This window comes from Vanessa cardui, chromosome 6 (genome assembly GCF_905220365.1).
Source record: "Vanessa cardui chromosome 6, ilVanCard2.1, whole genome shotgun sequence".
Classification (NCBI taxonomy): Eukaryota; Metazoa; Arthropoda; class Insecta; order Lepidoptera; family Nymphalidae; genus Vanessa; species Vanessa cardui.
The window spans coordinates 2,699,675-2,723,762 of NC_061128.1; the positions used below are offsets into that span (position 1 = coordinate 2,699,675).

The following is a 24,088-nucleotide window of genomic DNA, read 5'->3' on the forward strand; positions in this document are numbered from 1 at the left end:
AGGTCTTATCGACGAGAACACTGAAGGCTTTTCAGGATACTGTACCTTGCAGTTATGAGATTTGTGGATCAGCCAGGCACAATTTCGTGGACTTAACTATTGACTGCACTCTTGCATTTTCTTGACCTACCTATGATAACTATTTAATTTCGAATTGCCTGTTCATGTGAAGTTTTTTGGCAATATTATACAAATGAATTTTGGCAGTTATCATTTCTCATTTTCTTTTTCTCATTACACCACACACAACTGTTTAGCCATATATATTATTACTATTTCACCTTAACATACATATATTTTAATGAGGATATCTAAACCTAAGTAAGACAAGAAATCGTAAAACTTATACATTTAATTAAATATGTCTGTCCTTAATATTATAAAAAAAATTAAAATAGATAACTATATATTTTTGTCTGTTTTAATTTTGTTTTTTATACGTTACCTCCGCATATAACATCAGCCAAGTTGGTCTGCACACATTGGTGCGTCACTGCGCCATCTCGCACGGTGGTTATTTCTCCGTATAGCTGGTGAAGCGCTTCTTGATCTGACATGAGGATTGTACGGGGAGAGCTGCATTCATCTTCTGTAGAGTGATGACGGGAGGAGGAGCGCGAACGGGAGCGACGACGCCTGTCAATGGTTACATGAAAATTGTTATATTGAATGTGAGTGTTAGGTATAATTATTTACAGCTTAATTATATCAAATAAAAGAAATCAGATGTTATGTCTTGTGATATCCCTGTAGTAACAGCCACTTACCCTTTAATGGCCACAATTAAATTAAGCTAAGAATTGCTGCATTGCGATAGAATATATGTTCAGTGGAAGATACCTACTCAGAGGGGCTTGTACAAAGCCCTCCCAAGAAATACATTTGTAAAAAAAATGGTAGTTCTGTAATCATATATACAATTTGAAATTAAACGAAATGATCTATGATATTTCTAAACATGAGTATGATACGAAAAAATCGCTTAATTAATATACAATAATTCATCAACATTCACTTAACATTATTAAATTTATTGCAAAATTTCGGACTCTTATAAAACATACGCCTGTTCTTGCAAAACAAACAAGGATTGACCAATCTTTACAAGCTCTGTTATCTCTTTACATCTGCACAAGCATAATAAATGAATCAAACGTAACGTTATAATATTGATGCCGATTATAAATTGTTTTGACCTTACTCTTTGAATTATCTATAACTTATTTCACATGTCATTCATTATTGGCTTTAACAATATTGTGAGCTAATACGATGTAAATATTGTAAAGGTTTTTCAATCCATTCAAACGAACTTAATTAATCTTAGCAATGCTTTGCAATGTATTTAATAATTATAATTATTAAAACCGATTTTACCCAACATCATCAACCTAATCGATTTTAATTGGTTTCAACAACAACAAACAACAACGACAGCCTGTAAATTCCCACTGCTGGGCTAAAGGCCTCCTCTCCCTTGGAGAAGGTTTGGAACATATTCCACCACGCTGTTCCAATGCGGGTTGGTGGAATACACATGTGGCAGAATTTCTATGAAATTTTTCACATGCAGGTTTCCTCACGATGTTTTCCTTCACCGCCGAGTACGAGATGAATTATAAAGACAAATTAAGCACATGAATCAGCGGTGCTTGCCTGGGTTTGAACCCGCAATCATCGGTTAAGATGCACGCGTTCTAACCACTGGGCCATCTCGACTCTCGACTTAATTGGTTTATTTTAAAATAACTTAGATCCCTTTGACATAAGTTAAGGATAACGAAAGTTTTAACTATGTCTTTATTTTGCATTGATGCATAATGTATAAATACATTGTATGGCAGTGATTCATACTTATTTCTTGAAATTTGTAGTACTCATTCTATTTTAATCCATACCTAAAGTAATCAAAATATATAGTTATATTAAACTTTATACCTATCCTAAAAAAACGTCCAAATCTATATCCTAAATTATGAGTACTTACAATAAGATTATTAAAGGAATTCTTTCTTTCTATATAATCAAACAGTATTTCTGACTTATATAAAATTAATATAGATATAATTATAAGTCTATGATTTTTAAACAAGCTTGATCATTTAAAAAATAACACGTTTTAAGTAACGATCGTTCGACTTTAAATAAAATAATTGTCATAAAAAAAGATCAGTGAAATGTACAATAGTACACTCAGTAGTAGATATTTTTCACAGTTGGCAAATCCAAATTCAACGCTCCACCATGATTTGTTTGGTGGATATGTGTAATCTATATATGTGCTAAAAAATCTACAGACACGTGCAGTTTACCTCACGTTTTCCAATTGCAGAGCACAACATGAATTGCATACACAATATATTATGAAATTGAAAACCACAGATGTTATGTGATTGGTTAATATGGTTGTATTCTATCATTTTTTTTATGGTATAGGTTGGCGGACGAGCATGTGGGCCACCTGATGGTAAGTGGTTACCATCGCCCATAGACAATGACGCTGTACGGAATATTAACTATCCCTTACATCGTCAATGTGCCACTAACCTTGGGAACTAAGATGTTATGTCCCTTGTGCCTGTAGTTACACTGGCTCACTCACCCTTGAATGTATAATAAATATATCAATTAGAAACGTAGATTAACATCTAATTTTTCCTAACAAATTAATGACCTTGATGTGCCTTAAGAAACCTATTTGAATGAGGTTTCAAACTTATTCAAGCTTTTGTTAAAAGCATAGTGAAACATCAATCGCTGATTCGTGAAAGTGTTGAATAATTCCCTAATAAACAATTAAACAGTCAAATCGTGTATTGGAATCCATTTGCATACGCCCACTCGCCAATTACTGTACAGTTCCATCGTGTTAACACTGATGTTGACGATTATCGAGTTTGGATCTTGATTTTGTACCGTTTAATAGCTAAGCACCAAAGTTATTCAAGGTGTAAATGAGATATGATAATATCGCTTTCAAATGATGATTTGAAATTACAAGTCGTTTTTCAAGACTATACGAGACGTTTTAATATGGTATTTATTATTACTACTACTTTACAAAATAAAAATAGAATGTTTTAAGCATTTATTTTTAATCCTAATAATATAATAAATAGCTATGTTGGAATGGCAATGTCCAAGATTGGCACCGAATTCGCGGCTCATTCATACGCTATGTGCGTTCAGTTTTGCGCAAATACGGACGAAATCCTAAAATGGTGCGGTGAATCATCGGATTACTAAACGTTAGTTGTCCATGAGAAAAGAAATATCTTGGTTTGGTAAGAAATCGATTTTATATTCAGTTCATGCATTTTAACTATATTCATTCTTTGGATCGTAAAGAACATCTGTTTATGGTGAGAATTTATTATTTTTACGAATGAGAAAACAAAAACAAAACTATAACAGTAAGTAATATCTATGACGTGATCTATTTTTGTTATAACCTAAGTACTGTTCTACTATTTCCCTGTTTACGACATTATGGCGCTGATGCTACCGAGCTACCTTTTAAGGGTGGTTTTATTTATCGATATAATGATGTGATAGATCTAATAGAGAGTGCACTCCTTGTTAACGCACACACTTATCATTGTACTGTTACATGAGTATGTATAAAATTATTTTCGTTTACGTTCATTCCTCACGTTAACGCTGACCCAATCGTCAGTCCAATATGCCACACTGCGTTTTTAGTTTCGTAGTCACCATTCACGAACTTTTCTACCGCAACGCAAGCAAGGGGCCTACCCATTGCAAATTCAGATCGGTTATTATTTTGGCTATGTTGGTAATCTTTGTTCGCCTCCATATTTCGTAATTTTTGGTTCGGTCTCAGAGAGAAACAACGAGCATAGTCCTCCATTGCTCTTTTATTGACTTTGAGCTTTCTTATGAGGTGTTTAGTGTCAGAGTCTCTTCATCAGAAGTCGAAGACTTTCGAATTGAGACAGTCTGGTATTTTAGACGAGAAGATGTTACGTAGATTTCCAAAACGTTGCCCAGCTGAATTGGAGTCGGCGATTGACTCTTTTCTATTTTGATAAATAAAGAGACCCACTGAATTTTTCGTCGGTTCTTCTCTGATCTGGGTGTTTCCTTTTACGAAGTAAGTAAATGCAATGCTTCCATATTGAATAAAGGAATTTGAGTTTCAATTTCAACCTGCCTAGTTGAATGGTTTGTCGCCGATGAATAAAAACGTCTACGACTTTGAGTTCAGAGTCTCCCACCGTTACTTGAGTGGGTGTACTATCGTCATTCAATATCATCTTCGTCATGTCCATTTTCATTTTAGGTCTACTGGCTGAGAAACTCGATGGAGGTCATCCAGCACAGTGCCGAAGTCTTTCACGGTCTTAGCCATGACTCGCGTCGTATCATCGGCAAAAATTATTTACTTAAGCAGTCAATATTAGATTTTAAAATTGAAATTAGTCAAACTTTCATAAGATGTAAAAACGCCAAATAATTATATCCTTCTATAGTTTGTAAAGTTTTCCACGATTTTAATTCGATATTATTACATATTACTAGCATTGCACTCTTATTTTGTGTAGAATTCTTATCGACTGAGAGAAAACCATAAATTTTACCGAATGCGTGACAATGATAGCATATTAGTGGTAAACTCCATCAGATATTTACAAAGTTTGGGATTTTTTTGTTTAAAATTCAAGCGCTCGTCAGTCTAGATCAGCGCAATAAATTTAAAAAAGCTGTAACACTTAGTACGGTAGTACGTATTTAATCTCTAAATATTTAGTACAAATTTCTATTTTTATTGATACTCTATTCGAATTTTTTTACCATTCGCCAATGTTTATATATAAAAAAACTTAAAATTTATATGCACTTGAAATTAATATTGTGCGCGAGTAATCGATAATTGAATTACAAGTAAAGATTCGTTAAAGTCGTTCATACGACTATGGGAATATGTAGCGACTCCAAAACTTACGATAAGGTTTTTATATCGACGCTTTGAAATAACGCCTCGTAATAAATTCTACCATATAATAGTGATCGTTAAAAATTCGCATATTAATAGTGTTTTCAAATAAAATTTACTGTTAACACTATAATACGTATTCATATAAAAAACAACATAAAAAACTTACGTATCTTTTTACTTACTCTGGTGTTACTATAAAGAATCCTCGCGAGGTTTGGTATATTTTTCTTTCTTGCATTAACTGGGCTAGCGTGTCGTACACCACTTCTTGTGATGGGGTCTGCATAGACGGAAACTTAGCTGATAGCGAGGTTCTTATACTTTCTAATGTAGCGGATTGCCCCTGCAAACATAAAAAACACAATAGTAACTAAACATATAGTTTATTTAAAACGGTCATGTATTTAAAATTCTTGACGAATAGTAAAAGAATAATTATATTCTGTAATATGTATCGAATGTTTCGCAACAGTTCTCACTAGAACGTTTGTTTTTTTATTAACTAGAAATCCTCCGTCGCCCATAAATTAGTGTCAAATGGAAAGTAAGTATTATAGATACATAAATTGCACCCACATGATTTTTTGAGATTTTAGTGTCAATGCAAAAAGTAATATTTAAATAAAAGTTTCATTTTCGATTTCTTTAAATTCGGATAAATATCTATTGATAATGTTAGAGAGGAAAAGTTTTCTTTTTAAATATAATTTTACAGAGGAAGGAATTAACTAGCAAACTTGATTGGGGTCAGTGCCGGATATTATTATAATAATTTAAGAAAGAGATTTTTCAGACTTTTACGGATGCCAACCCTATAATTTAGTTAATCAGTTGTTTCCCAACTATCAATGCTTAGTGCATCAATGCTGATAGAAGGTAAAAAAAAAACTATTTCTTATGACATTTACAGATTAAAATAAAATTGAATGAAGAAATTATTATTGTATTTTTCTTCTCCGTTCTTTTTGAAATTAATACCTTTTCATTGTTTTTATTTTGTAAAAAAATATGTAGGTATAATTATGAATCTACGCACATTATAAAGTTTGATGTTCAGACTTACTAATCCAATATTTATTTTAGGAAAACACTTGAGAAGATTTTATTGTAATGTCTTCATCGATCAATGAAATCTTATCTGGATCACCTTGGGCGCTACGATAAAGGAATTGATCTTCAAGGTATTTAAGAAATGAGTACTGACACGTTACTTAAGATAAAGTCTTCGATTTAATCTATATGTAAATTCGGTTCCGGATATATTATATTACCCGTATTTGATGTGTTCAGCAGTTCGTTTTGAATTCATACAAAAATGATTTGGTCATACCTACTTGTTTTCTGTGATATTAATCAGTCAAAAAAATTCAATTGATCAATAAACTTGTTATATTTTGGATAAAAAGAATATTATTATTATTTACGTCAATGAAAATGGAAGACTATTTAATGTGATTTTTTTACTTTCCATGATAACTAAATGCTCAACGATGTTTTTGGTTATGTTAAACTTTACATAGTAAAGCAACTATTTTTAGAATAGATAAAAATATAAAGTTATATATTATTTATAGGGGATGATGTGATATATCGGGCTGCTATCAGTAACACCAGATGTATCATAATTGAATAACTTTTTACTACACAGATCCTGTGGTCCAACCCGGGATTTTAGAATGATTAGCCTTATAAGCTAGCTATTAGACTAACAAAACAGTATTTTATATAGACCCGAAACGATAGTTGGATTCATTCGTACTTAATCATTCCATGAAAGCAATATTATAAATTGGCTGTATCGCAAATCTGCTTATAAACATATTTCGATCTGAGGACAGCATATATCAGCATACACTTAAAACTGATCTCTTTATGTCATTGTTGCTTCGACCTTTTGCAAGAAGAACGCGACTTGTGACAGATTATTAATTCATGATATTGCGTTAGATGTGTATTTGCGCATGTCATTGTAAGTATTCATTGAGCAATTAAACTGGTTTAGTTGCGAGCTGGATTAAACAAAAGACACTTATATTTCAAAACTAGCTGTGCCCGCGACGTCTTAGAATTTAACAAAAAAATAATATTATTGTAGCCTAAGTTACTCCTTCTTATATCAGTTATCAGCCAGAGAAAGTCCCGTCAAAATCAGTCCAATCGTTCTATAGATGAGCCGGTACAAACAGACAAAAATTGTAAAGAATATTATTTTGGTACATGTACCGTATATACATACATATGCATTGAGTAAAAAAAGGGCTATTTTAATATTAAAAACAGACACTCCAATTTTATTTTATGTATAGATATAAACATATTCTTAAGTTATCATTTTTAACGGTATATCACTGTTCTTGAAGTCTAACATAACGGCTATGGTGTTTCGGTGTTATTTAATAAGAATATATTACCGTCAACGAAAGTTACGTGTTACGGTAATACTAAATTTGTTGAAGATTTTGGCGATATCGTATCTTCTGAATTTTATACTTACTTAAATTATTAGATAAACTCATTAATTTTTAAGAAAAATCATCTTAAAAACATTACGATTTTCATTTACCTTAAGAAAGCTCACCAGTAAATGGGTTGTTTTCTCGACACAGTTAACAGCTTGTTGACTTTGAACAAAGCATATCGTCTGTACACGAAGAAAGCTTTAAAGCTCAATAATAGAATTACGTTCCTCTTAACATTGTAAAATATATATATATATCCCGATAGCGTCACATTCTGTCAAAACTGGAAATATAATGATTACTATAACTTGCAATATTTTTTATGAAATTAATTATTTTAATATTATTAAACACAGCTAAGAATTTCATTTATACATTTCTTAATTACGATCTGTCTAATATTACTATTTTATCTTATTTAAACAATTTACCTATGTATATCTATACGATTTACGTAAAGATAAAAACTTACATTCATAAAGAGTTTTATTAAATATTTTTAGGTTTCATAAAAATGTATTTTTTTCCCCAGCTACCTACTTGATTAGTATTACGCAAAGCTATATTTCATAAATATTGTTTGAATATTGTTTTCTTTCATAATGAAATATATACTTTTATAATATGAGGAAGAATTATTTCCTAGTATATATCTTAGAATTATTTGCTAGTGGATATTATCTAGCGACAGCACATACGAATTAATTAACGTAATTAGTACTGATAAATCTAAAGGTTACAATCAATTCTCACGATAAGGACATGGCGAATTCCAGAGAAAGGTGCGTGGATAAAGATAGATATATAGATTGCATATTTAATTTGAATAAAACACCTAAATTGTCCGCCTTAGTTAGTGACAAACCGGTTGTGATTTACTTCGCCCTGGTAAGCCGCCCATGTAAACGTTAATTTATTAGTGGCTTTTACATTATGCGGTAATGCGTGAAGAAACATCGTATCGGATCCGTATGATGTAAATCCTAAAATAGATTTTTAAAAGTTACATTATTTACTAAAGAAAAAATCGCAACGTCTTAACACAATTAATTCTGCGTCGACCAATAAGATATTTTTTTACAAATGTACTTTATAAGTATAACTAATCTTATGAACATGCAACTATAGCAAGAACTTGATTTATGCAATGAAGGAGCAGCTTTTGCTTTTTTATTTTGCTAGACGTTCACTTTATTAAATGCATCAAAAATATTTTTTTTTATAAACGTATATATGACAACATCGGTAAGGGAGTTTGTTTGTTTCAACGCTATAATTACAAAATCTAAAATATTGATTTAAAAAAAAAAATGATGCCGACTTTATCTAAAATTAAATCGATTTATGACTGGGGCCGCGAAGTATTGGTGTTTAATGTAAGTGAAACTAGGCAGAGCAATTAGTATTACCATAAAAAATAACGAAACTGTTGACCCGCTGATGATATGAATAAAACTAGGCTTTGAATTGACACATATTTCCTAACGATCAAAACAGATATCGCATAATCTAAACGTTGTATAATTCGCTTAAAATTCCTGCCCACATTTGGTATTTAGAGTGAGACCTGCGGACGGCTAACGACATTCTATTGTGACGATGATTGTATTCGATTACGAAAGGGTTCGACAAATTTACTAAATTATGCATCGGTATGCTTGATCAAAATAAATTATTTATTAATCTTTTATCGCTAACCGCATTCGAATAGTTATTTCCGACTTTCAGAGGTTGAATATTGAATATTGTAGATACAGTGGCTACTTTCAAGGATTTACCAAGCATTTTTAGTACAGTCAATTTGTTAAATAAAATTAAGGCTAATAGAATACTTAGATGATAAGCTTTTTTGAATAAATGACATTTAAAATGAAAATAACGCATATTTACATTTATCGGCATTAAAATTATGATATGCAAATTTTTCTCTCAATTCGGAGAAAGTGTTAAATACTCATTACTTTCATTAAAAATGTCATACGATAAGTGGCTAGCTTGTAGCACTTATAGACAAGTTGGTACGACTATTACTGCCAGACAAAAAGTAACTATACTATATAGAAACTAATGAGGAACAGCCCATAGGATAGCAGAGAAAGAGCTCCTCTTTAGGAGGAGGCTTGGAGGTTAGTCTTCCACAATGTGTGGTTATGACCACGTGTGACATAAAAAACCCTTTAAATCTCATTAAAGATCTGTGTGTTCGATTATTGGGCCATCTTAATTATTAATTTTATAGAAAGGTCCTTCAAAATATATTTAAATTTTTAATTAAATCAATTGTCTTTCAGAAATTTAGATAAATAATATATTGAAATTGTATTATTTATTTACACAGCAAACAATGTAAAATAAAATTAAAGTCACAACGCGCATAGATAATTATATACTACTTCAACCAAAGCAATATAAATTCATTACATTGATTCGCTTAAACATGTGAGTGTATCTTTAATAATAGAATATGTAAAGATATGTATACAGTTTATAATTGTGTCTGGCCATAAAACACGGCGTGCACAAAAGCTGACCTCACAGCATCGTTATTTAGGGATGCTTCGTGAAAAAGACTACGATTGAAATGGTGTGGTCTAAATCACAAGATTTAAGACTAGGTCTTTATATTGCCGTCGACCTCAGTCACATGTGTAATAAAAATTAAATAGTTACATATGTGTTTTAATTAGGTTAAAAAAAAATCACATCATCAAAACGCAAAGTACGACTTTAAATTTATTATTCATATAGACATTAGTGGTGGTACCCACTACAAACCATTCTTTAATATAGAGACCCAAAATAACCATAATGAACAACAAAATAAACATAATTTTTAATTTTATTTAAGTTAGATTATAGGCTTTAGCAGATATTGGTATGGTGGGTACTAGCAAATAGGCTACCTAGGCTGATGATAAGTTGTATTTAGCACCTATATACATTAAAAATGTAAGTACAACCAAGGAAACTAAAATGTTAACTTAATTATGTATGTTGATTGCGAGTATGATTGAGAGCAAATTACTTATAACTTGAACCATAACATAAGTTATGCGGCGAGGCAGGTTGGCACACTCGAAACCGGAATGTTATTTTTATTTTCCACATTTCATGGCCAAGAGTCATTCCGGTATTAGGTGGCTCAACGGAATCGGAATTCAAAAATCCTGTTATGGTTGAATTTAAAATCAATGCCCTTAATATGCAAACGGTCACTTTAGTAATCGGAATGCGGAGAGAATATGAATCCTGCGTCCTGTTATCACATCCAGAGGTTCTCTTTAATGTAAATAAAGTGAAGTAATAAGTAAAGTGTCCCACTACCAGTCGACTTTTATTCGCAGAGTAGCTATCAAGTTGGTTCTTAGCCAGACAGGTTCACTTGTCAGTGAAATTAAGTAAAATAACGTTATTTATAATCATCATTTAAAAATATAAGCTATCGGTTTGTTTTTTTTTCTTATCCCACATTGCTCCAATGCGAGTTACCTCTTTACACACAATTAAATAGTAATAAAGCTTATCCTTAAAACAGCATAGGTATATAGGTATCAAGCGGTTAACCGCTTTTAAATACTAATTTCTGTATATTTTTCAATGATGATTGAATCATGAAAATTAGAATAGTCCTAATTACCTGCGAAGTAAGGTCCATAATACAATCGCATAGCGCCTCCGGTAAGGGCGTGAACTGCCCCTGGTACGCCGGCGTCACGATGCAGTCCTCTATGTCACCTGCAACAATATAAAGATATTTTAGAACATTAAAGTTTTATAGAAAAAAATAAATAAACGAAGTAAAGTAATCGTTACTATTATAAACACCGAAGTTTTTTTTTCGCTTTGCCTCTTAATACAATTAATTAAACTTATATTGATACACCAGAGCTAACTAAACAAATATGCATAAAAGAATATTAATTCGATCAATATACTGAATTCATCGTCAAAAGTATGGTTAATTTAGGTGCAAAGGTTTCATTTATATGTTTTCCTATAAAAAATAATAGAATAGATCACTCACAAAAGCGCGCCCTTACACATTAAACTTACTTTATTACTATACTTTATTTATTGATATTGATTTTAAGGATGCTCTATTTACAAGACTACTTAGTGCGTGAGATAACAAAGCGTAAATATATCAGGAAAATACAAGTTACCTTATTTTTGTTAAGATTATTCATAATAGTATTAAGCAAACAGAAAACTGTTAATTAATTCGAAATTCAAAGCCTTTAAATACTAAATATTTGTTTATGTATTCCTTATTAGATCGAATTAGGTATAACAAACTTATTATCTCATTATTAAATCTGCAAATGAAGTTAGAATGTTGAAGGGCTTTGTACGGGAGCCAAACTCAAATATTGGAATGCTTGAAACTAATTCAAAATTCAAGTGTTGTTAACACTTAATCATCTCTTTGCTCGAATTATCTCATACATAGAAGTTTCAAGCGGCAGAATTGTTAATATGTAACTCCTTGAAATTCCAAAGTCTAGAAGATCGAAGCTGATCTATTTTAGTGTAAATTTATATGTTTACGCATATTTAATATTGAAGTACATCCATATATTTAATTCGAAATAAATAGATCTAAGCGATTGGTACAGAAAGTGTTTTATTATTAAGAATATTTACTATAATAACCATAGAAACGTTAATATTGGATTAGCAAATACCTTGTAAAATTTTTTTATGGTTATGCTAATCTTCCGAAACATTAAGTTAAAAAACATAATACAAGGACATTTTCAAGTATACTTACGAAACACAAAAACGAATTTGAATTTATCACTTTGAATATAATATATGTATTATAAAATATATTATGTCTCTAGTTTTTAATGTAAACCTAAAGCAGTTTTAAAGTAAAAAATACGAATTGATTATTTTAGGACGAGCACAAATTATACTTTACTCTTTATGTGTATACTCATGTAAGCGACTTTTGTCTTTTTTGGGAATAAATGTCTATAAACCTTATTTTTTTTTTGATAAATAATTTAAAAGGATAGGTGCGATGCATAGCGACATAACCTCTTCATAACATCGAATAGCAGGGTTGTAAACTTTGGATGGATTTCATTAAGCTATTCATGTTCAAATGCCACCAGCTCATATTCTGTGGGATCGGGAGTGCGGGCGTCCATAAATTTCGCTCACAATGCCACTGCGGACTCCCAGTCCGCTTTGGACTCTTGCCAAGTTAAGGTGGCGCAAGATACGCTCGGCAGCGAATTCACATTTGCAATTCAATAAATATAACGTAGTTAAGAGATATGTTTATTTAATAATCTACTACGTGGTTAAGTACATGTTACTTAGAAAATAAATCTTACCATCCTACATAATGTTTATAAGTAGAAACGTAATAATTTGCGAACGGTTTTTCTATTAGAATATATATTTTTTATAATAATTCTATTAGAACATAACAACTGTTTATATTATAAACTTAAATTCTTAACTTGTCATCAAAATCCGTTACTTTTATAGTCTTTGAATAAACTAAAAGTCACTATCACATCAGTCAGCTATATTATATTAAAATAAATATTAAAATAATTTACCATCACTTCAGACATAAATTCTACCGGGCTGTAATGGTAAGAAATTTACAGTTATATTTTTATTTTATTAAGCGATATTAAGAACACGTAAATTAATTTATTTTTTGCTTATTAGGATTTTAAGGGTTTTATTAAACACATATATTTATTAGGTCTTCATTTAATTATTTTCGCTTGTAGTTCACATCTTATATCTGTATGAAATTTGCATTTATTTTATGCGTATATTTTTCACGGAAAGATTAATTGGCTTTTGATAGTTAACGCTATACAAAGGATTTTAAATATACGATTTTTTTTCATATTATTTAGACGCTGGTAAAAAAGTACTAAAAAATATAAATTCTGGGTTTGGTAATTATACACTATGGTTGTCGGCAAAAATTAAAAAAAATAAATTATAATGATAATAGCCCCAGTTTGGACGCTTTATTTCGCCGAATCCTGCTATTGATTTTCTTATGAATAATTTATATATCGTTTATGTAAATTTACAAAGAATATTAGTAAGACTATTAAAATTACTTATAATAATATAAATATATGTATGTATATATTTTATAATCATAATTTATTTGTCTTATTGTGGTAGTATTTGGGTTGGTACCGTCCACTCACCTCAAATTCTACCGCCAAGGTTCAAAATTTTGTATTATTGTGTTCTTGTTTAAAGGGTGAGTGAACCAGTGTAACGAGGGACAAGGCATATAACACCTTGGCTCTCAAGGTGCCAACTCATTGGCAATGTAATTAACGTAATGAAAAATATGGAATGCTTAATATTTCTTACATCCCTAATGTTCATGGTCGGTGGTGACAACTAACCATTAGGTGGCCCATTTTCCTATCCGCCTAAACATAAAAATAACTACTAAAATAAAACAATCCACAAACAAAACTATAAATACAAGCCGGTAAATAATTATCATCTTGTACTTCCTGGTATCTTTATTTAAAATCGTATGCACACACGTGCAAGCATTTCTTGTGCAAATTAAGCGGCGAATCGGTCAGACGGATCAGTTATCAAGTATTAGCGCATTTGCTGTAGGCTTTGAGCATTGTGCGTATTTAAATTGTCCGTGGCGACATGTTTTGCTAAGCGTTTCACGGCATATTATTACTGCATTTCCTTGTTTAAACTAGTATTTGCCTGCGGTTTCATATGTAATAAGGTTAGCTATTTGTATTACAAAATAAAAGTACGGTTTTTATAATTTTTTCATAACGTTATAAGACCATGGAAGAATTTTGCTGAAATATTAATTTGAATATTTTTTTTAAGGTTACATTATGTTTTGTAGGATCGTTATAAACACAGTTTTATGTTTATATATATCTATGTACCTACGCTGAGATAATTGTTTATTAGTGGTGTATTTAAAAAGCCAAATAAATAAGAGTTAATTTTGCAAATTTTCAAATGTTCTATGTATAAATTAAATTAAAAAAACAGAAATAACTAGATACATTATTTTAAAACTTATTTAGAGCAACCATTGTATTATTTTATATTTATCTTCTAAGCAACAATTCCAATACTGTGCTATGTTTGCGAAATATAATCCATAAAAGGTAAATATGACATAACTGTGTAAGCATCTTTTGGAAATAGTATCCCATATATGATAACTATGTTTAGGCCAATTTATTTATTTATGGATTTTCGATTCAACATATATTCAATAATTAGTAAAAGTTCTTGTATAGGATGAGAACGCTACAAACTTTAACATTATAAAACCACAAAGCTAAATACACGCGTACAATAATTTGTGTAAATTTTTAAAACATCCACTTGTCTGTTATGTGTTCCTATGTTGTTACTACGTTAGGTGTACCTATATAGGAATTTAATAAAATTAAACAAATAGGATTTATTTATAATTTTTTGGACATTACCTGATGACAAATGATCGTTCATCATAAGAAAGCACAGACTTTGTAAACCGTATTAAGAGAAAAAGATATAATAAAATAAAATCATATAAGAAAAAAAAAACTATCAGAAATACCACATTTACGTAGCGGTAAAAAAAAATGAAGGTCCTCTGAACCGGTTGATAACGAACTGCATAACAGTACTCAGGTAACCTAAATCTGGCTTATAAGAGCACTAGATCCGAGCCAAGTGTCGCCGGCGTCGGAAAGTGTTTAAGTAAGACGATGCCAAAATCGATTAATTATGTTATGTAGTTGAAAACCATTTACAACTATCCTTGATATTAAGTTTATAGTATATCCGTGGAATTATTTGTGTATGTTATTTTTGATAAATATAATATTGCATAAAAAGGGATTTGATAAATTTAATTTAACTTTTTTCGGACTGAATTGGCTGTAATTGGTTCTACGTGCTTTCCATCGCGTTGCTACAGATCTTTAAGGTTCGATGGAAAAAGTCCTACTTTTCAGATACCACACAGCAAGTAAACATTAATGTCAAAAATCATTAGTTTCCATTTAAATAATGATAATAATTACAATTCCGACAATTCGTAGCCACGCAACAAATTGTTTGAGATAGTTCAATAAAAGCAGTTAACAGTAATGTGGGTGTAAAGACGCCGAATGCTCAACGAATATATTCGTTTATGGACATGGAATGTGTGGGATTATCGAAGGTTGCGGCAAACACCACACAATGTTGATAAATTATACCTGCGCTTTTGCGAATATTTCATGATCACAGCGTTTAAATTCTTGTTTAAGTCTATAATAAATCAATGTTAAAATAATTACATTAATAGCGCTGTCATTGTCGACATTTTTTATAAAAAATATATTAAAAATTAATCGTAATAAAACATTTTTTACGATAAGTTGTTGCAGTTACTATGTGATTTTTTTGGAACAATGTCAAATATTCAAACGATCTATAGTTGTATTTTGTCTGTTTCTGAGTTCTCCATTTAGAATATACTGGGTCACTAAAAAGTTACATCGGCCGATAGCCTTATGGATATGCAATAATTAGCAATATGGGCTATACTAATATCGTAAATGGCAGGTGAAAAATATTAATAATATACAACAACAACCAACAACAGCCTGTAAATTTCCCACTGCTGGGCTAAGGCCTCCTATCTCTTTCAAAGAAGAAGGTTTGGAGCATATTCCACCATGCTGTTCCAATGCGGGTTGGTGGAATACACATGTGACAGATTTTTTATGAAATTAGACACATACAGGTTTCTTTACGATATTTTCCTTCACCGTCGAGCACGAGATGAATTATAAAACAAATTAAGCACACGAATGTTCACATGCGCAATCATCGGTTAAGATGCACGCGTTCTTACCACTGGGCCATCTTGGCTCTTAATAATATCTTACATTAAAAATGATTTTAAATTGCACCCTATGCGCATATTTCTTAATTCTTAACATCAACACGTGGGTGTCCCGTTTGCATCGTAAATAGCGAACTTTACGATCCGGCTGGTCGCAAAAAAAAGATATAAATGAGATTTTATGCGTACCCACTCTTTTTCATTTTGTAATTTTAAAGACTGAATCATATGTCATTTGCGGTCTATTATTACGGTTAAGTGCATGTACAAAGATGAGATAATCTTCGATAACATTTGCTACGTAAATTACGTCATTACAAGTGTTGTATTATGAATCAATAGTGTCTTTAAAAATGAGTAGAGATATTAATTCGTGAATCTTAATTAAAGTTCAAATACTGACAACCATTACGGTTTTTTTATTTATTTCTTTTATATTTATAATTTTTCGTAAAACGGCATATGTCGCATAAAAGTCAGCCTAATGTGTATCAACCAACCGGAATTTGAGCAGCGTGGTGAAAAAGCTTCTTTTTTAGTAAGTTAAGTGAATTTGCAAGTACCACCTGATGGTAAGCAAAGATGTGATGTTCCTTATACATGTAGGTACACTGTCTAGCTCAACCTAGTATGTAACCTAGTATGTGGAAGAACATGAGATGCTTGGGTTGTGTAGGGACCACCTACCAGACGAAAAAATGTTTAAAAATAAACATTTGTAATTCATAAACTTTATAATTATTAGCATTTATTAATCAATAATAACTATTTATCATGTAATTATAGCTGGAAAATTGCATCAATAATATTATTCATGACCATTTTAAAGATTATTACAGGTTTATTTTATAATTGTTACTAGTTCTATATAAAATCTTTCTTAATTCGAATAAATTATTGACAATTCAAGGCCATTCTTCTCACGCATCAATTCAATAACTCAAGAATAATTTCATACTTATTTAACGATAAATTTACAAGTTCGCGATGTGCCAGATTCATGATTTAAGCCAAGGTCCGTCGAGCTGGCCATTTTGATGATAATACGAAAAATTAATGACATACCTGCATCAATTTTTAATCATTATTTATTAACAGATTTAATAACTTGATTTATTACAGTATTTGGGCCGAAATACGTCATGGAAAATTATGGATATAATTTGACATAAAACAGAGAGTTATTTAAGCGTAAAGATGAAGGATAATATAATTTGGAAATTATTTTATTCAATTATTATATTATTAGGTATAAAAAGTTTAACAATATTAACGATATTGGAATAATTATTTATTATTTCAGAGACACGTAAGTTTGTTTTTTTAATTTTTAGCAATCACGACAAATTTACGATATGTAAATTACATATATTGAAACAATCACTGAACCAAAATAATAAGCTTTCGTATGTCAAATTATGCTTTGTAGTAGAAAAAAAGGGTCGAAGAATTTTATCGTATTATTTTAAGTAAAATATGCATATCCTTAAGTCCTTGGCTCGATAAAAATTTAACTTTAATCTATTAGCCGTCTTCATGTATTGGCGTGCACGCAACACTTCACTCCGTAACTGAACGTTTAATTTACGTCTTTCAACGACGAACTTTGCAAACTTAACGTTGTTGACGTTTGTTACTTAGCATGACTCATTATCAAAGTGTATCCTACAGACAAAAGGCAATCTCGGGGAGCTTCACACGAGATGAATAATATATATAAAAAAAACAAACTCGTTTCTCACTCCACTATTCCACATTTTCAGTATTAAACCTCATTTTATCCTGATATCTTGATTCCTCATAATTAAATTATTTTAAATCTATCAATATATCTGATTATATTTTTTCTACTACTATTACAAGAAATATTTTCCTCTTCTAGTCATATTTTCAGCATATATTTATAGTATATCCACAGTAAATATATAATATATGCAATAAACGTACGCTTGGTGAACATGTTCCTTTAAACGTATATGTAAATGTGTTCGCGTGATATGTATCAGAGCTAAGTCTAGCCGCCTAAATAAAATTATAGTCTTTCATTTTCATATTTGTTAATTTTAAAAGCACTTGCCTTTATTCAAAATACTTTAAGGGTAGTATAATAATAATATAATGATATTTTTGTCTGGTAAAGCTTTTAGCGTGCATTAAGTCGACAAATTCTTGATAGTACTAACTTTATTGAATTAAAACCGCAAGTTGAAGTATTTGTAAACGAAAATGTCAAGAGTAATGCTTTTAAATTATTTGTGTTTAGCATTGTAAAATAATTATAAAAAATTTTTACTATTTCACTCGCGCATTAAAAAAATATTATTTAAGAATTGAATCATCCCACTGTCAAAAATATTTCAAACGAGGAATGCTAAGCCCTAATTGAATATACAAAGAAATATTCCATTGTATCGTGGGCGAATTGAATCCGCATATATCATTACACTGTCTAGTAAATCATTAGCACTTCGCCAGGCGCCAGCTGACACCTGAGTTAATTATTAGCAATTCGTAATGGGCGTTCGAGCTGATTCCATGCTATTTGCGTTTGAATGGGTGCTTAAGATCGTATACTTGCAAATGATGAGACATGTAGCTTAAGAAATTAATCAATCACTATGTAACTGTTACAATGGTTTTTGGTTTACATGTCGTAAAGTCCTGGGGAAAACTTTGTATCGCGCGTCTTTCGTCGGGATTCTGCGCCTCATAATTTTCCGATCGTGTCGAACTATGAAGGGGAGAGAATGGAGAGTGCAATTGTAGATTGCCGATATTATTATATTCGTTTTATTAATGATTCAAATTGGTATATTCTGTAGACATATCACACTGTATTGACACATAGTTTTTCAGTCAATTTGTGTATGTAAGAATTGATCTTTAAGGAGGTTTATTTTTGTGAAATAGGTAGGCGGACTGGCATGATAGTAAGTGGTCCCTCCTGATAGTAAGTGGTAATGGCACCCATGGAGGTTGCCGCCGTTCATCATTAATAAATATTAGCCATTGGACCAACCTTGGGAACTATGATGTTATGTCCCTTGTGCCTGTAGTGGCACTAGCACACTCACCCTTAAAACCGTAACAACAACAACAACAACATTATGAGTAGATGGTATCCGCATAGACGCATAAAGCTTACACAAAGCTCGAGCACCAGCTATTGTCATATAAAGCTTGCTCTAAATGTTAGCAACCTAATTTGAACCCATTTTACGTCAAATTTTCTACTAGTTACAGCTATAGAGTTGAAACTAGATATAATAGATTTGTATCATTTAAAGAATTATAAAAAAACGATTGAAACGGGTTCAATATAATCACGTAAATCGCTTTCATCTGATAAACGATTCTATTACCCTCCAGTGGGCATGAATAATTCGAAAATGTTTAAACGATTCCGATCAACTTTAAATTTATCTATTAAAATATCGATTGCAGCATTTCTAATGTAGAAGTGCACTTGTGATAGAATTTAGTAACGAGAAATTAATATGTATTCATTAGTACCGAATAGTAATCCGTGCGTAATATTTTTCATATTGAAGGCACTCATAAGTCTTAAGACCGCGTTCTAAGATGGGATGTCAATATCTTAATGTGTTATAAATAACATATATTTTATTATAAATTTGTATTGATTACCATGAGTATGATTAACAATATGTTTAATGATGCTAAATATTTATTGAAAATAATTATAGGATTAATAGCATGATTTATAACTTTCTATTTTAACTAAACCCGACGTATATTAAATTAAAAGCTTTTATACATGCATATATGTACGTGGACTAGTTTACCGTTCTAACTTTTCACAGGTATTAAAAGGTTTTTATTTCCACGTTTTTGACCAATGAGATGTTAAATTCTCATTATCCGTTTATATTGTGTATATTTCTAAACCAATCAGTTTGAAATGGAAAGGGAAATATGTATCTGCATATTAAAATGAAATGTTATTTATTTGAAATTCTATGGAACTATATTGTTTTCTTTTTAAACGCATTTAAGACCTATCAAATACAATAAAACACAAGATAGAAACTATAGTCAATGTTGTTCTTACTAAACGGAGACATGTAACAAAAAGGAGACGCATGTTTATGTCAATTTAGAAACCAAGTTTACAGCACATGCTTGAGACACACAAGTTTTCAAGGAACACTTTTAGGCGTCTCTGCGTGCGAAACACAAGGAAGCTAGTCACTACATTTCCATTCTTAAAACTCTTAAAGTATGCAACTTTTAATGTAGATAGCGTTTAAATTGTTTACTTTCGTATGATGTATTTGTTTATAAAAATAAAACTTCTTTACAATAATCAAAAATTAAAAAAGATTTAACTCATAAATCAGAGAGAAAACTTCTCATTACTCCTTTTTTTGTCTTTTAGCTATCTTATAGGAAAAAAAAGATTTAAGAAATCATAGATAGATAGAGATCACAAAAACGGGGAAATCAAAATGCTCGAGAAAAAAAATTTTAAACGACTTATTTCACGATTTTTTTTTTAATTATTTTGATTGTTAAGTAAGTAATATTCTTTTTTTTCTGGTTCCAGTGTTAGGTCGTCAAAAGTTTGTATGCAATGACAACAATATAGGCGAGCAGAGCCTGCGACACGACTGCTATTCTTATAAAGATAATTCTGTGAAGTCTGTTTAGAGTTGACTATTAATTTCTTGAGTCATTTTACTTCGTCATTAAGCGACTAGATGATAAGCGTTTTAATGATACACATTTATCTAGCTGTGATTACTCAAACAATGCTTCTCCGGTAGTAAAAATCATGACTAAGTAAAGATTGGAATTAATTTCATCCTGCCATTATGTCTCCTCTGAGGCCAAAGAGGTTGAGAATAATTGCGGTAGGAAACTAATGTTTAATAATTAATTATCATGACATAAGCAGTAAAGACTTTAATTTAACAAATTACATGAAATGTAATATAAATTTAGTATAACAAACGATTCAACTAGTACAGTTTTTGATATGTATAGACTTTCTTATATTTTTATGCAGTTAATCGCTTCAACAGGAGAATAAACAACAAAACAGTAAAGCCAAATCGAAAACAACTTATATCAAAAACACATTAACAAACATTGTTACAGAATACAAAGTTCAATAGTATTAACCTGTTACATAAACCGACCTTCAGTTTCACCTCACAAACAATTCGCAATTAGACAAAGGTCAGGAGGCGTTTAATGAGATGAGAATAAGTTTCTCTACCCGCGGCAGATGGCTGTCGACACTTTCCTATTGTGGTTTTTAAACAAATATCGATTAACTGGGAAATTATTATTCCTATCGGCAACATCGCACAATCTTTAACGACACGGATGTCGCTTATTTACTAACGATGTACATATATATAAGGCTCTCTCGTTGCTCAGATTGTTTATATCTTTATAGGTTATTATAGCATAAATGATAACCCATCTTAGCAATGTGACACTCGCCTCCAAGTCGTCCACCCTTCTTGGACAATTAGAAAACTACTAAATTTCTTTCGTAGATTCTCTCTAGTCTTGGAAAAACCTAAAACCTAGGTATCCATTTGTAGGATTTTGACAATTTACAGGATAGTAAAGACTATGTTCAATTTGAGTCTGATATATGAAACTATAAACTTTAATGAAATACAAACAATACGAAAAAAACGAAAGTGTATATAAATTAATCAATTTAGAAGATATGATGATCATTGTTCCAGATAAATGATTGTCGTTTGATAACAAAAATATTTTCTAACTACATTACCATTCATAAATATATTTATTTTTTTATTATACAGAAATAAATTTTAAATATTCTTTTGAAAATTAATATTTTCTGCTTGTACAATATAGTGTCACTAAGACCGAATGTGTTTGTTCAACGTGTTGGGTGGAACTAGGTTAAAATCATTTTGACCCACACAACGCTAACAGGTGAAGTTTAATATATTACAAAAAATATAAATACAATTACGTATTGCATTTCGAATCAATGGGAGCATTAATTGAGGTTATACAAATAAGACTGCATGTGTAAGTATTTTAAGAAAGTTAAACCACTTATTATTGACCCAAACTTAGATTTGAGTGTGAACTAAAAAACAGTACCGTACAAAAGAATTAAAAAAGTTCATGTTACCAACTTTTTACTTGAGAATCTTTTAATGTACGGAAGTTCACAAGAAACTTTTACTTTTAGATACTAATATAGTAGTTTATTTGCGACCGTGGGTGTGTTCCACTTCACGCTGCCATTAATTGAAGAATTTCTAGTCTCACTGACTTCATAATGCTGCAAAACTGGACATTTAAATAGCCTCGATTAGGCTGTAAATATATTATAAAGTCATTGGTTCAACGTTGCACTAGAATTAATTTTAATATGCAGGATGTAATTACTTACAACATAGAAATGCGTACCATAAAATTTGCCGGTCCTTCAATAGATAACCTTTAGTTCCAATTCCAAATTATTCACGGCAATTTGAATGCGATCCGCCGCTATCGTTTTGAGATCGCGCCGTGACACGAGCTTCGTGAAATTATATCGTGATGTCGATTCGTGATCCAATGTGAAGAGACCTTACAGATGGCCGGCGACAGATCTTTGACCTCAGGTCGCGGAAACAACAATGAGATTACTTTCGTTTCTAACAACAAGGTTAATGTTCGAGATTCGTTGTCAAACTTAAACTTCACCCGAATATAAATGATATTATAAATATCATGAATATCACAAAAGTGTTGCCATATGAAGATAAATTCGTCTAAATACTTATTATTATGCAGAAGAAAACAGAGCGGAATAGTCTACAGGTTCCGTCTCTTTTCAATTAAACTCAAACTCTCTCGAACGTAACGAAATAAAATATTGACGATATTAAATTAATTTTAAAACATTGCAATTTTATGCCGTAATTGACGTGTTATTTTGTTCATTAAATCTTCTGTTCAATGAGCGTGATATAGTAGAAAGTACAATCCGTAATCAAGTTATCAAAATCTCTATTTATTTCCTGTACGTACTCCCACATTCTATTAATACGTTTCTTTCCGCGTGTCAACTTGAACGTTATTATTTAACTCGGTGAAGTGATTGATAGACTTAACTTAGTAACCATTATACGCAATTAAAGCGGAGATAAAACATCAGAGTTAATAACGAGATAGTAAATACTGATGGATTATTACGGATCAATATTTATTTTGACAACCAAAGCTTACAAGCAACACTAAAGAGGCTTCATTGTCTTAAAAATTAGTCGAACTGAAAAGAAAAATAACAAGGTAGCACTTATATCTGTATTAATAGCACATTTCCCTTAATTAGCGATAAGACAATGTAATTGCGGACGGAATAAGGGGAATATTTTCGCGAGTGTGTGAATATGATATACTCATTATGATTTAGGATTAGAAACTATCACTGTCAATGGGAATTGGAGCGAGATGGTTGATTCTATTGTTAGCGATGTATTCGTTATCATTTCTTTTAACTTAATAGAAATTTCTTCCTATTTTTTATCGCTCTTACTTTCTATATAGCATTATCGACATCTATCACGTGTTTTGGGTCATCTTTTTGTATTATTGATTAAGATGAACTATTATATGGTCTGTATAATTTAGATATTCATGTTGTTTGTTTTTCAAACATTTATTCAATCAATCTTTTGAAATGACTATGATTATATTATACTGCAAATAATTTAAACGTATTTCTTATGAAACTTATTACACCGTCAAATGTTACTAATTAAATTATTATTGGAATACTAATTTACTTAACAC

The 24,088-nt window shown here is 30.9% G+C and overlaps 1 protein-coding gene across 1 annotated transcript in view; it reads right to left on the bottom strand.

Annotated features, from left to right (window-relative positions):
* The window catches only part of LOC124530752 (serine/threonine-protein kinase DDB_G0283821), a 151,272-nt gene that overhangs the window by 18,834 nt on the left and 108,350 nt on the right, over positions 1–24,088 (bottom strand). The window contains exons 4-6 of the mRNA XM_047105020.1: positions 11,057–11,154; positions 5,143–5,303; positions 446–636 (exon numbers count right to left, since the gene is read on the bottom strand). Of these exons, the coding sequence (XP_046960976.1) occupies positions 446–636; positions 5,143–5,303; positions 11,057–11,154 (450 nt within the window). The remainder of the gene's footprint in view (positions 1–445; positions 637–5,142; positions 5,304–11,056; positions 11,155–24,088) is intronic.